Source organism: Engraulis encrasicolus, chromosome 5 (genome assembly GCF_034702125.1).
Source record: "Engraulis encrasicolus isolate BLACKSEA-1 chromosome 5, IST_EnEncr_1.0, whole genome shotgun sequence".
NCBI lineage: Eukaryota > Metazoa > Chordata > Actinopteri > Clupeiformes > Engraulidae > Engraulis > Engraulis encrasicolus.
This window is the reverse complement of record NC_085861.1, coordinates 44917725-44930741: the sequence shown is the minus strand read 5'-3', so window position 1 is coordinate 44930741 and position 13017 is coordinate 44917725. Positions and strand designations below refer to the sequence as shown.

At 46.1% G+C, this 13017-nt stretch overlaps 1 protein-coding gene across 1 annotated transcript; it reads left to right on the top strand.

Moving 5' to 3' along the window:
* Positions 1-5526: 5526 nt before the first annotated feature.
* osgin2 (oxidative stress induced growth inhibitor family member 2) lies at positions 5527-10808 on the top strand. The gene is made up of 6 exons (XM_063199913.1): positions 5527-5605; positions 6331-6467; positions 6632-6823; positions 8943-9034; positions 9413-10237; positions 10292-10808. Exons 1-6 carry the CDS (start codon positions 5539-5541, stop codon positions 10806-10808), a joined length of 1830 nt encoding a protein of 609 aa, XP_063055983.1. The 5' UTR covers positions 5527-5538.
* The last annotated feature ends 2209 nt before the right edge of the window (positions 10809-13017 follow it).

Genomic DNA, 13017 nt, shown 5'->3' with positions numbered 1-13017 from the left:
AGAGAGAGAGAGAGAGAGAGAGAGAGAGAGAGAGAGAGAGAGAGAGAGAGAGAGAGAGAGAGAGACAGAGAATACAATTAAACAAAAAATGGATTTGGTTAAAGGTGCACTGTGTAATATTTGCAGTAGTTCATTTTTCATTTCCAGAATTCATGCTGCCCGATCCCAAATGTTCTGTACTTTGCTCCCTCTAGTAAATGTTGGTTTATTCTTTACCAAATATTCATGAAAAGATCAAATTTGGCAATAGGCAGCACAGTTTCAATGGCCACCAACATAGTTGCAATACCTACTTTGGCCACCATCCTACACAGTGCACCTTCAATGACTTTTAGAGGGTTTCGGCTCTGAACTCTTCATTTACGTAGTTAGGAAAAACATCTTCCCTTTGTACTGTATGGCCACAGACCAGGGAGGGGGAATAGAGGGGAGGGCAGGGGGAGGGGGGCGCGGCGGCAGCAGTTTGGAGAGACAGAGACATAAACACGGGTGGCTCTGGATTATGCGCCACACGGAGGTATGATCAGGGGGGATTTGCCCTGGCCGCCAGGGAAACAATGAGCGCTCGCAAAAACAGCCGCACACACTCCACTCTCTCCTCTCCATGGAGTTTCCGGGGCCGTGTAAGCCGGACCGGTCCATGGCTGTGGCCGTTTGTGTGAGCGGCGTGCGGTACCCCACTAACACACACACACACAAACACACACACACATCATCGCTGCCAGCAGCGCAGTGTAGTGCAAAGCAGGCATGTCACGTGTAGGTCTGGATGTTTTGTTTTCGTGTGCTGTTTCATGTCTGTAGTACATGTACAGTAGGTTTGGTGGGTGTGTGAATGCGTGTATCTTATTATGCGTAGGTGAGTATGACTTTGGGGGTGTGCAGAGTATTTTGTTTACTGTACTGTACAGAGTAGACTGTATACTGCGTGTTGTAATGTATCAGAAAGGTGAGTAGATCTGTCCCAACAATGCATTTTTGTCGCTACAACTTTGTGTCAGACAGTGATACCAAGGCTAAGAGATTTTTAAAAAGTAGAACAAGACATGGATTGTTTTGGACTTTGATGACCAAACTCCTCCCCCCCCCCCTCTCTCTCTTTCTCTCTCTCCTCTCCTCTGAGTCTGTCCATCAGTGTTTTTGTCCGGCTTGTCCCCCCCGGCACGCTGGCATGCTGGGATGGTCAGCTGGGCCATTCAAACAGAGATACCAGATCAAAGTGCATGACGACAGGCAGACATGGGAGAGAGAGAGAGAGAGAGAGAGAGAGAGAGAGAGAGAGAGAGAGAGAGAGAGAGGGTGAGAGGGTGAGAGAGAGAAAAACAACACGGATGGCTGATAACACATAGAGATGCGCACGCACATACACACACACACGAACACATACACACAGTATCTCTCACACACAAACACACATAGTATTCCCTCCCTCTCTCACACACACACAAACACAGTCTCCACCCAAACCCACTCCCACACACACACACACACACACACACACACACACACACACACAATGACAGCCATCGTCCGCAAAACAGTCCCCAGTGCTCTTTGTCTGCTGGTGCGACCAGAGGCCTGTTGTGGCACCCACTCACATGCCACAGTGAAAGCAAAGCAGGTCACAAACAGGTGGATATTGCAGGCCCCAAAGAGCGGTGCCACTATGCGCACACAGTACAGTGCAGTGCTAGACTGTATGTGTGTCTGTGTCTGTGTCTGTGTGCGTGGGTGGGGTGTGGCTGTTCAGAGCCTGTTGTCCATGCAGTTCTCATCAATACTTTCGGCCGCATCCAAAATGCTCTCTAATTTGACTACATAGTGTATCACCCTGGGAGTGAAACACACTACTACGCTGTGGTGTTAATTCAACTCTCTTAGGGCGTATTCAGACCAGGAAAGTCTGATAGTTCTCTTTCCTTGGTCTGAACCAAATTGTTTCATTTTGGTGCGGTCGGCTTTGAGACTGTACATTTAAGTAAGCGGACCAAAATCTGTCAACAAAGCCACGCGCCCCGAGGTCGTTAAGCTATTGGTCAGAAACGACATGCCCAACACAAAATGCTAAGAGTTCTGTGGCATGAAAATGAACATTCACTGCATGTCTAGATGGCAAGGCGGCCACATGAAATGTAATACAGACATGCAAAGTCTACCTGAACTTCATGAAGGGAGTCTGCCTGATATTGATAATAGCTCCCTGGTGCCCGTGAGTTGGGATAAAGTATCCCTGTTTCTTTCTTTCTTTCTTTCTTTCTTTCTTTCTTTCTTTCTTTCTTTCTCTTTTTTACAAGTGACAGTGAGAACGTACAGGCAAGATGCATCGTGCGTGAAATACTTTGATTAGATTACGCAGACAGGCTACATCAGAGAGAGAGAGAGCGAGAGAGAGAGAGAGAGAGAGAGAGAGAGAGAGAGAGAGAGAGAGAGAGAGAGAGACTGTAAACAACGTGTGTCCGTTCAAAGTGAGATTGTTGAGCAAGTTTTCACTCAGTGCGACTAGAGTCCTCTGGGACCAAATGCAATCTAGACGTTAAATCAACTAACTAAGTGCTGTATTAACACAGCATATTTTGTTGCTGTGTACAGTAACCTGAATAAGTTAGCAGTACTCAAAAGATTTGACATAATATGTTACATCATTTTTTAAAAGTTGACTATACAGTGGTAAAACTTCAAGTATTCATAACTTATTTATTTATTACTTTAACCATTTGGGGTTACACTGTATTACTGTATTATAGTAAAGGAGTACACACCGTACAGTATACTGAACAAATGACAATTTTTTTTTGTACTTGGCGTTTTTCACGCACAGACTCCTTCACACACCAGAAACCACTCTCCTTCACGATCACATCATCCGCAATGTGCCCAGAGAGTGCTGACTGCCCACTCTGTCCAGGTCTAGGCTGTGACAGATCGTGGGGCCTGACCCCTGCCGTGCCGTGCCTATGCTGTGTCCTGTGTGCCGCATTATGCTTGACCAGAGCCAGCGAGCCCATCCAGCCAATGAGAGATTGCAAGACAGTACAGAAGTTTACCAACAGCAGTAGTAGCAGCGGCATTGTGAAAGACCTTGTGAAAAGAACAGGCTACCCAGAGTTAGCCCAGCAGCCCTGTAGTGTTTGACTTGCTAAATAGGTTCTCTGTTCTTCTAAAAGGAGGTCAGATGAGAAGTGGAGCGGTGACTTTGATGTAAAACGGCCCAACCTAGATACAGTCTTTCTAGCAACCATCTCAGAATTATGCTACAGACGCACAATATTACAATACACACGTATGGTGTCAAAGTGCAGAAACTATGTAAACACTGAAAATGAGGGAAACATGACTGAGAAAACTTTCTTTGAAGTAGGGCCAGTATGGGCATCCTGGATGGGTGAAGCATGATGCAAACGCTACAGTATGTATGGGACATGCTGAGTGTGTGAACCTGTCATTTACAGAAGGGCAAGGCAGTGTGGAATGACCATCACCAGGGTTGTGGCATGCTCTGTATTTTTTTCAAGTATCTGTTTGATCATGCACTAAAGTCGATGAGTATGAACAGAAGACATCTTTTGAATGGAAAAAGAAATGTGACGCGTGATGTTCCAAGATGGCGCCGCACTATGGCCACTCGGTGTTGCTCATTGTTTGCACATTCCTAGCAACTGTATTTTTATACTGTTCATATGGCTTTAATAAACGTGAACTTCAATAAACTTGAAATATTCTAAAGCCCCAAAAAAGAAGCCCAATACTGAACTCCTTTGATGACCTGGATGAATGAGAATCTTAACAGGTCCACAGTGGTTATGATACTCTTGGCTCTTACAGACCAAAACACTCTCTGTTGGATCTTGTGATTTCCTCTGCACAGCTGCTTGTGTGTGTGTGTGTGTGTGTGTGTGTGTGTGTGTGCGTGTGTGTGTGTGTGTGTGTGTGTGTGTGTGTGTGTGTTCATCATATAGTATGTGGGGTGTCATTGGTGTGCAGTGAGGTGTCGACGCGATGCTTACAGTAGCATGTGACATCCTTTACATTCTACAACAGAAGCCCAGGAAGTTTGTCTTCGCTGGCCTTTGATGGGTGCTTGTATGGAGAGGCAGGCGAGAAGGCAAGCCGAGTGTTGTCCTAGGGCTGTTTTCGCAGCACTGGTTCGGCTGCAAGGGGAATGATCTTCCTTTCTGCTCTAGCAGTCGAATTGGCATGTGGATGGCTGATGAGGATTTGCCTCCTTCTGTGTCCTTTGGCTTTATTTATACGAAGTCTAGCTTGTCCTGCTCAAAATAGCTTGACCTCAAATTCCATTTTTTTTTCTTTCTTCTGGAATCTTTGTGGATCTCTGCAGCTGGGAATGGAATTCTAGAATGTCGGTAGCAATACAACTCAAACTTGTCCGTCAATGCAGGCCAATTTCAGAGGATCCACGAGAAAAAAAATGGGCATGGTCGAAAAGTACTCAATGAAATGGAGGAAATGTAATCCACTAGTTTGATTTATTCATTTAGATTCATAAATAAATGCTATTGTAGTTCGTTTCTAGCTGGGGAATATGCTTGTTCATTTCCAGAATTACCTCTGAAAACAGCAACCACCGTTATGAGTAGTGAGTTGAGATGTGATGTTATGACTGACCCGGTGATTAGATGAACCATTGAGGAGGAAGACTTGTGAACTGCTAATCTCAGCTCAGGCAATTAGCTGTCTGGGTCATTTCAAACTGCGAATTTGATTAAAAATGATTAACTGTGCAGGAGTATTAGATGATTTATTATTCTTCCAGTTCGCTGCTGTGGCTGGGTCAGATCAGGTCAATCATTCAATTCCCTCCCATAAATGCTTTCATGGCAAATTTGGTCATGACGATGGTGGTGTGTTCTGAATTTAGGGGAATATTATGCTTCCAGACAAGAGACTTGCATGTGTCCAGGGCCGGATTAAGATGGTCTGGGGCCCCTAGGCTACAGGTTGCTGTGAACCACCAGTGCCCCCCAGGGCAATTTCGTGAAAAAATGTAGGTAGACAGTGTTATAATTACAATCTACAAATTCAGGATAACATGTCTAACAACTGTACTAAACCCGAGGGATGATTTATTTCAATATTGTATCTTGTCACAATTATGCAATTTTTCACTTTTGGGCAATCAGGGGCCCTTGGTAGGTGGGAGCCCCTAGGCTGCAGCCATATCTAGCCTGTGTGTTAATCCGGCCCTGCATGTGTCCATTAAAAGGATAATTGGCAATATTGCCCTATTCTTCCCTTTCAATGTTGGAGATTTAACAAAACATAGTTCATGCTAGAATGTTTAGTGTAGTGTGTGTGTTTGAACTGATTCTAATACTTATTACATGATCAACATTGTTATGTAAAAGGAATATTTGAGGAGCATTATGTCAGCTGTCATCAAAACGTTTCCAGTCTGCTGCACACTGACACTGCAGTCATGGACGCTAAAGCAGAGGAGCAACAATGACCTGGATGCCTGTGTGTGTGTGTGCGTGTGTGTTCTGTGCCTCTGCAGTGCCAGCTCTGGCTCTGGCTGCCACCATGCCTCTACTGGAAGAAAGCTCTCTGCCCAGGGACTGCCCTCCTACTGTGCCCGTGGTCATCATCGGTGAGCTGCCCAACACTATACACAATACAATATGTCTCTCTGTCTGTATGTATGTATGTACATGGCACAGCTCACAACCCCAGAAAAGCCCAGTAGTAATAGGAACACAGGGGTCCAAACAAAAAGTAGTATAGAATAGAAGAGAATAGAATTGAATGGAAAAGAAAGCCCTTGTTGTCATTATACAGTACAACATACAATAAAATGTAATATATTAGTACATTTAGACTTACAGGAACTTACACAGTACTTACTGTGTATTTATTAGTCATGTGTACTAAATCTCAATGTATACTACTCAATTTATGCACTGCTGTTGTATTGCTCATCGACAAAAACAGCCTGTCTGAGTCAAACATACACAACACTCACACTTCCAGCTCAAACTATTGAGTCATTCGTTTTCTCACAGGTACAAATAATGTGTCAAGCAAGGTTGTTGCCTTGTGGTGGGTGTTTGTATACCCTCAAACAACTGACATGTACTGTGACTCTGTGACACAAACTGTGACATTTTATTTTATAGGCGGTTTATTAGACGGTACAATAGAACATTGTCTCATTTCAATCCGGTAGACTCAGGTATTCCCATGAATAGGAGCACAAAGCAGCAAGTCTCCCAAAGAAACAAAACACCTCCACCCACTGCATTGGACTCTATGATGCCGTTAGATGTTTGTGTTTGCGCTGAGGTGTGTGTTGCTATGCCGACTTCCGTCTCCCAGGTAATGGGCCCTCAGGTATCTGCCTGTCCTACCTGCTGAGTGGCTACACCCCCTACCTGGACCCGGCCACCACGCACCCCAACCCCGTGCTCTACCGCAAGCTGCAGGAGAGCAAGCATCTGCCCATCACCCAACAGGTAAAAACACACACAACACACACCTGCCCATCACCCAACAGGTAAACACACACAACACACACCTGTACACACACCTGTACACACACACCTGCCCATCACCCAACAGGTAAACACACACAACACAAAAAATAAAATAAAAAAAATAATCCCATGTGCGTTTGTAGGACCTGGAATTCCTGTGCGAGGGCCTGGAGGGCCGCTCGGCCAACCCGGTGGCGGTGCTGTTCGACTCGCTGCTGCACCCCAACGCGGACATTGGCTTCGAGCTGCCCCCCGTGCTGCAGTGGAGGCTGGAGCCCCAGCGCCACATCCCACATCTCGTACTGGGGAAGGCCACCCCGGGGGGCGCCTGGCACGTGAGTGACACCCACCCACTCACTCACTCACCACACAAAGACCGCTATCCAAAAACATTCATCAATCCATCCACTCAAACACAACTAATTCCCACCCATTCACCCACTCATCCAATTCACCCCAACAAGCAGTGGTGTAGTGAGGATTTTTAAAATGGGGGTATGCGATTTGTGAGGTCATCAATTATCATGTCAATCCCCTTATTGTATTCAAACACAGACAGAATTGTTCTTTTTTAAATCTCACCTCAGGAGAAGTGGGTGGACTGCGTACTCCCGCGTACCACGCCCACTACACCCCTGCAAACAAGGACCCATACCTCCAGACATTGCCAGACACATAAGTGGCACTCAGCACTTATTCAATCTATCCCCCAAAGTATCCACCATAAATCACAAAGAAGGTGGATTGTACCTTGTGAAGAATAGTATTTTACTCAGGTAATTGTTATGCTTTGACTCAACGCCCCAAAGCTGGTCTCCTCCAGAGGTAGTTTCATAAGCCTGGTAATCAGGCCTCTCTGACCAATCTGATGCTGACAAGGCGACTTAAAAAACAAATCTTGTGTGTGACCCAAACCGTTGGATCACAATCCAGTCTTAAACCAACAGTGTTGTACCCATCCTCTGCTGACCCACATGCAAACAGCAAGACCTCCAAGTCAATAGTGTCCCATGTTACATCACAACACTTGTGACTGCCACCACTCCCCCCACCCCACCTGCCTAAGGCCACGAATGCCCTCTGCTCTGCAGGGCCGATCAGCTGATGACTTCCCACATACATAACCACAGGGTGCGATTTGTCAGAAAACCAGAAGGGGGGGTGTGTTTCAGATTTTAAGCAATATCAATGGAATTACATTAAACAGTGAATAAAATCATGTAGAAAAAGTGGCGATATCAAACCAGAAGGGGGGACAATCGCCCCCATCCCCCCCTACAAATCGCACCCTGCATAACCAGATGGCCACAAGTTGCATGTGATGTGATGGGGCAGACATGGGGTGCATTCCAATATGTGGACCCCCTTGCTCACCTGCCTGCTTGTGACCTCATGATGATGTCACTGACAACAGAAAATTAATTCAACATCTTGCGAAAGCACAATTCTGATGTCCTTTTCTCATTTGCGACGGGGACAGGGAATGAAAAAACAAAGTCTCCCAAAAGTTGTTGTAGCTAGGCTAACAGCTGGGAAACTTTATTGTTTTCTCCATGGAGGCCGCGCCAGAAGACCCATTGCCTAATGTTTAGGGAGGCGAAAAATCTGTGAAAAATGTAATTTGCATAATAATATGGAACGCAGTGTACAATATCACACCACAGATTTGTTGATGAGTTTACAATTACAAATCCATTAGGATTTGAATCATTTGGAAAATTCGTCCATATTGCTCCATATCCTTGGACAATTTTCTTTGGTTACAGCACCATTGGATGACCCCCCCCTCTCTCTTTGTCCACTATTCCCTGACTCCATGTTATGAGGATGACGGTTTGTTTGTTTTTGTTTTTGTGTTTACTAAAAACCTAATAAAAAGTTAATCACAAAATATTGCTCTATAATCCTCCTGTCCCACATCCCTCACCCTATAATTGTGGGGTCTAGTGAATCATGACTGCTTCAGAAACCTTCAGAATCTTCTTCTTTTGCTTTAAAAAGATGCACAGCACTCGAGTTTTCTCCTTAACTTTACTACAAAGGCGGCCAACTTGAAAACAGACACCTACCATCCAGGGGTCCGTCTCTCGAAAGCGTCTTTGCTAACGACGGTAACAACGTCCTTCGTAAGAGCGACTCAACTCTCTCTCGACAGCGACGCTCACCACTGAATCCAAGGGAATGGTAAGACGGTCTTAAGACGGTCTTAAGACGGTTAGCAACGACAAGAATCGAGAAACGGACCCCTGACTAGGTCGTCCTGAAAAGAGAGATGTTGAGTTGTGAATTTAGTGTCTGAAGTTGCTCCACCAAAATATACTTTTAGAATTTTTCACATCATATTTCATTATACCAGCTAATCACCCAGCACCTTGACTAATGAAAATTCTGCGGGAAACACTGCACACTGTACATCCCTTCAGTCTTTTTTTCCCCGTTTTACTTTTTCTGCAGGCCATGGAGGGCTCCATGCTGACCATCAGTCTGGGCATCTGGATGGAGCTGCCAGGGGTCAACTACAGGGACATGTGCCCTAGCAACCGCAGGTGAGACAAGCACGGGTGGCTGCAATAGGAGACGGATGAGAATGGAAGTCTAGAACAGAGAGAAAGAGAGAATGAGAGAAAGAATGCGTTGGTGTGGGAGATGCTGGCAGTGGAAGCTGAGGCTCTTGTTACGGCTAAGTCTAACTAGAGTGCAACACCAAATTTGAGCTGATATATATGGTGTAATATTTGCCTTATTCAAGAAGGGAGTGCAGGGATTACAGTAACTTTTTAATGCTTTTTCATAACTTTTCAAGGAAGTTAATTTCTATCGTTTTATTTTTTATGTATGAATGTACACAAATGAATGTACACAATGATCTATGACCATGAGACAACTTGTGCAAAAGGAAAACATGCCTGTTTATGTATCTCCAGAGGGGTGGCGAGTGACCGTGCCTCGCCCGAGGAGATCTCCTCCTACTACAAGAACTACGTCAAGCTGATGGGCCTCCAGAAGAACTTTGTGGACAACACCTACGTCACCTCCGTGCAGAGGCTCCATCGCAGTCACCATGGTGACGAGCTGACCAACGGTCACCATGATGGCAAGGACGGAGGAGGAGGAGGAGGACTGGTGAACGGTGTCAAGAGGAACAGTGTTGGTAATGGTATTGCCAATGGCATTGCTCACGGTAACGGCGTGGAGAGCAACGGGAGCAGTGACGGCGAGGAGAAGATGGCCGACGAGGTGGACCAGGGGAGGAAGGCGGTGAATGGTGGCGGCGGCATTGGTGAGGGGAGTGTCGGGGTTTCTAAGGGACTGGCACAGGGGCTGTGGGAGGTCCGGGGCTACCAGCGCGTTCAGGGAGACACCCACGTCCCATTTAGCGTGTTCGCCGAGAACGTGGTCCTGGCAACGGGAGCGTCCGATTCGCCGGCTCGCCTGGGCGTGGAGGGTGAGGACCTGCCATTCGTGTTCCACAGCGTGCGAGACCTGGGTGTTGCCGTGAGCAGCGGAAACAAGCTTGGGCCCGCCTCCGAGCCCGTACTGGTGGTAGGGGCGGGGCTGTGTGCGGCCGACGCGGTCCTGTGTGCCCGTAACCACGGCATCCCTGTGCTGCACGTCTTCCGCAAACGCACCGACGACCCACAGCTCATCTTCAAGCAGCTGCCCAAGACGCTCTACCCGGAGTACCATCACGTCTTTAACATGATGTGTTCCCACAGCCACCTGGCTCCAGCCAACTCCCCCAGCCCCACGTCCCCCACCAATGGTGCCACTGCCACAGGCGGCACAGCCTCTGCAATTGGCAGTGCCGCCTCTACCAAGCCGGGTTATGTCAGCTTCCCGGAGCACTGCGTGGTCTCCCTCCAGCCGGACATGCGCTGCGTTGTGCAGGGCCCGGCCGGGGCAGGCGGGCAGGCGCTGCGGGCCTTCAAGGTGTCCATGGTGCTGGTCCTGATCGGCTCGCACCCGAATCTGTTTTTCCTGAAGGACCAAGGCCGCTACCTGAGCCTGGACCCGAGCCGGCCCGTATCGTGCAAGCAGAACCCGCTGGACATTGACCCGTACACGTTCGAGTGCTGCGCGCAGCCTGGCCTGTTTGCCATGGGCCCGCTGGTGGGCGACAATTTTGTGCGCTTCCTGAAGGGCGGCGCTCTGGGCATCGCCAGCTGCCTGCTGAAGAGACTCAAGGAGAAGAAGAAGAAGAGGGGGAAGCTTATTGCCAATGGCAGCAGTGGTGGTGGTGGTGGGGGCCTGGGCAGGGGGGAGAATGGAAGCCTTGGAGGAGGAGGGGGGGGAGGAGGAGGAGGTGGGGGCTTCGTTTGAGACAGGTGGAAAATGGAAACCTTACTGTGCGATCACACCGCCGCCGTTGGACACGTGGAAAGCGCCGGAAGTAATTGACTTTGAATGGGAGAGCAGGCGGCAGAAGCGTTAAAAGCCGCAAAAAGCGTTTCTAGAGCCGAGGGCGTCAAAAGCGCCAAAAGCCGAGGGCGTCAAAAGTTGAACTTCATCTAAATTTTGTAATGAGCTCGGCGTTGTAGCTCTTTCAACGCCGGCGGTGTGATCGCACAGTAAGAGGGAAGGTGGAAGGTTTTGTTTTGAGCTGTGGAGCAAAAAAGAGAGTTAAGGGGGAAAGAGAGAGGGAGAACAAAAAGAGAAAATGAGAGGAAATGCAGGATGGAAAAGGTGTACTTGTGTGTAGGTTTATTTTTTTGTTTGGGCATCATTTTTCTTCACTTTTTTTAAATCTCATGTATGCAGTGGATATCTCTATTTTAACCTGATGGCTTTCTTACCATTTTTAAGAAGATATACTTAAAGATGATATGTGAGTAGAGGCTAGAGGAGCAAATAGAATTTCCTTCCTTTTTGTGTTGGCGGTAAAACCTTCCTCATAAGCTCATGTTTTGCTTGGCCAAACTGTAACTACAGTACAAATTATTTTTCTTTGTCATCTTGGATGTATATGTGACGTATTCAGGGTTGTTTTTGTTTTTCAACATCTCACCATTTGACCTTCATTTTAAGACGAGCTATTGTTAGAAACAATCTTGTTCTTTTTATATAGTGGCATCTGGAAGCGCACACATTCAGCCCTCTGTACACCCACTCTACATGTCCCTCCCACCTTAAACATACCCACATTATCGACAACGATGACCTACCATCATCATACACAGAGGATTAATGCGCACAGCTGTATTTTCTAATAGAAACAAACTAGAGATGCACATTCACTAAAATCTTTCTAGGAATACATAACTAATCCAAAAATATTTCGATAGTGCCAAAACGTGTCAGGGTGTTGGTGATACTCCAGCCAGTGCAAGTCATTCTTGTTCCAATTGTTTAATATTACATTTACAATGGCACACTTCAATTTGATTCAACAAGTTTGTGATTGGACGCATGGGCCTTAAAACAGACTATATGCAGACATGTACAGTGTAGACGATCACTGCATTCGGTGTGGTGCAGACACGATCCAAAACCAAGCAGATGATGCAGTGCACGAGTACTGTAAGTGACAAACTTCTGACCAGAATGCATTGTAATATTTGCGAAAGTTATTCGGTTTACATCATTTTGCACCATGACACACACTGTGATTGACTTAGCTGTTTTAATATATTTGGATCAAGTACAAAGTATCCATATTTCTTATGTGATACCCTTTTCTTAAAGGCATGGGAGATTTCTTGAACTAGCAGGAAACTACTACCTTTCAGACGTTAATCAGAAAATCAACTATTGGTTTATTCTGCATTTATTCACATTTAATTGTGTATTAATTAAGAGAGCTGGACAAAGGACTTCTCTATATTGATAAAAATACCTTCACACCCCGATGACAACCAACAAATTCAGTTCTTGGACTCAAAAAAGGTCACTGGTGGTCTGGTTGAAAACACACCAATTAATTTAAGCGGCCTATTCAAAATGATTGAATTATAATGTGTCAAACTTAATCACTGTTAATCTCAGCCACTCCCATGCGTGATTCATTGGTTTGAACTTTTGAATGTAGTACTTGCAAAATGTAGCGTGCACATTCCATTATACCAGGATCGCCTACCCTACCATCATCACCCACTCTGGTGGGTTGTAATCTGTTGGCAAGCACAGAATTAAATAGCTTGGTCGATTTGTAAAAAATAACGTTTCGAATTAATACTGGCTTATGTTATTAGTGGGCACGATTTAAAAAAAAAAGAAGATATTTTGCATGAAAAACTCATCGATTCATTACTTTCCTCTAAAGCGTGCCAGCTGGGACTTTGTGCCAGACTGAAATGGCCTTGCTATGCAATAGCATGACGCATGAGTACTGCAAGTAGTTACAAATATATATTAAAATAAAGACAAGGTTTTAGGTGGTTGTAGGTTTTTGATGCAGCTACTACAACCAACTGACATGCCAGAAGGGCACAAAATGGCTGCTCGGCACATTACCAGACGGACGACAATGCGATGGTACCGTGCAGACATGAGTTTATAATACAGTGTGTCTGTGCACTAGTGAAGGCAGTGA

Excerpts from the sequence above, each read along its gene's own strand:
- osgin2 (XM_063199913.1), top strand. The coding sequence starts at position 5,539 with ATGCCTCTACTGGAAGAAAGCTCTCTGCCCAGGGACTGCCCTCCTACT. Across the intron at positions 5,606-6,330 it reads TGTGCCCGTGGTCATCATCG|GTAATGGGCCCTCAGGTATC; the intron begins GTGAGCTGCCCA and ends TCCGTCTCCCAG. Across the intron at positions 9,035-9,412 it reads ATGTGCCCTAGCAACCGCAG|AGGGGTGGCGAGTGACCGTG; the intron begins GTGAGACAAGCA and ends ATGTATCTCCAG.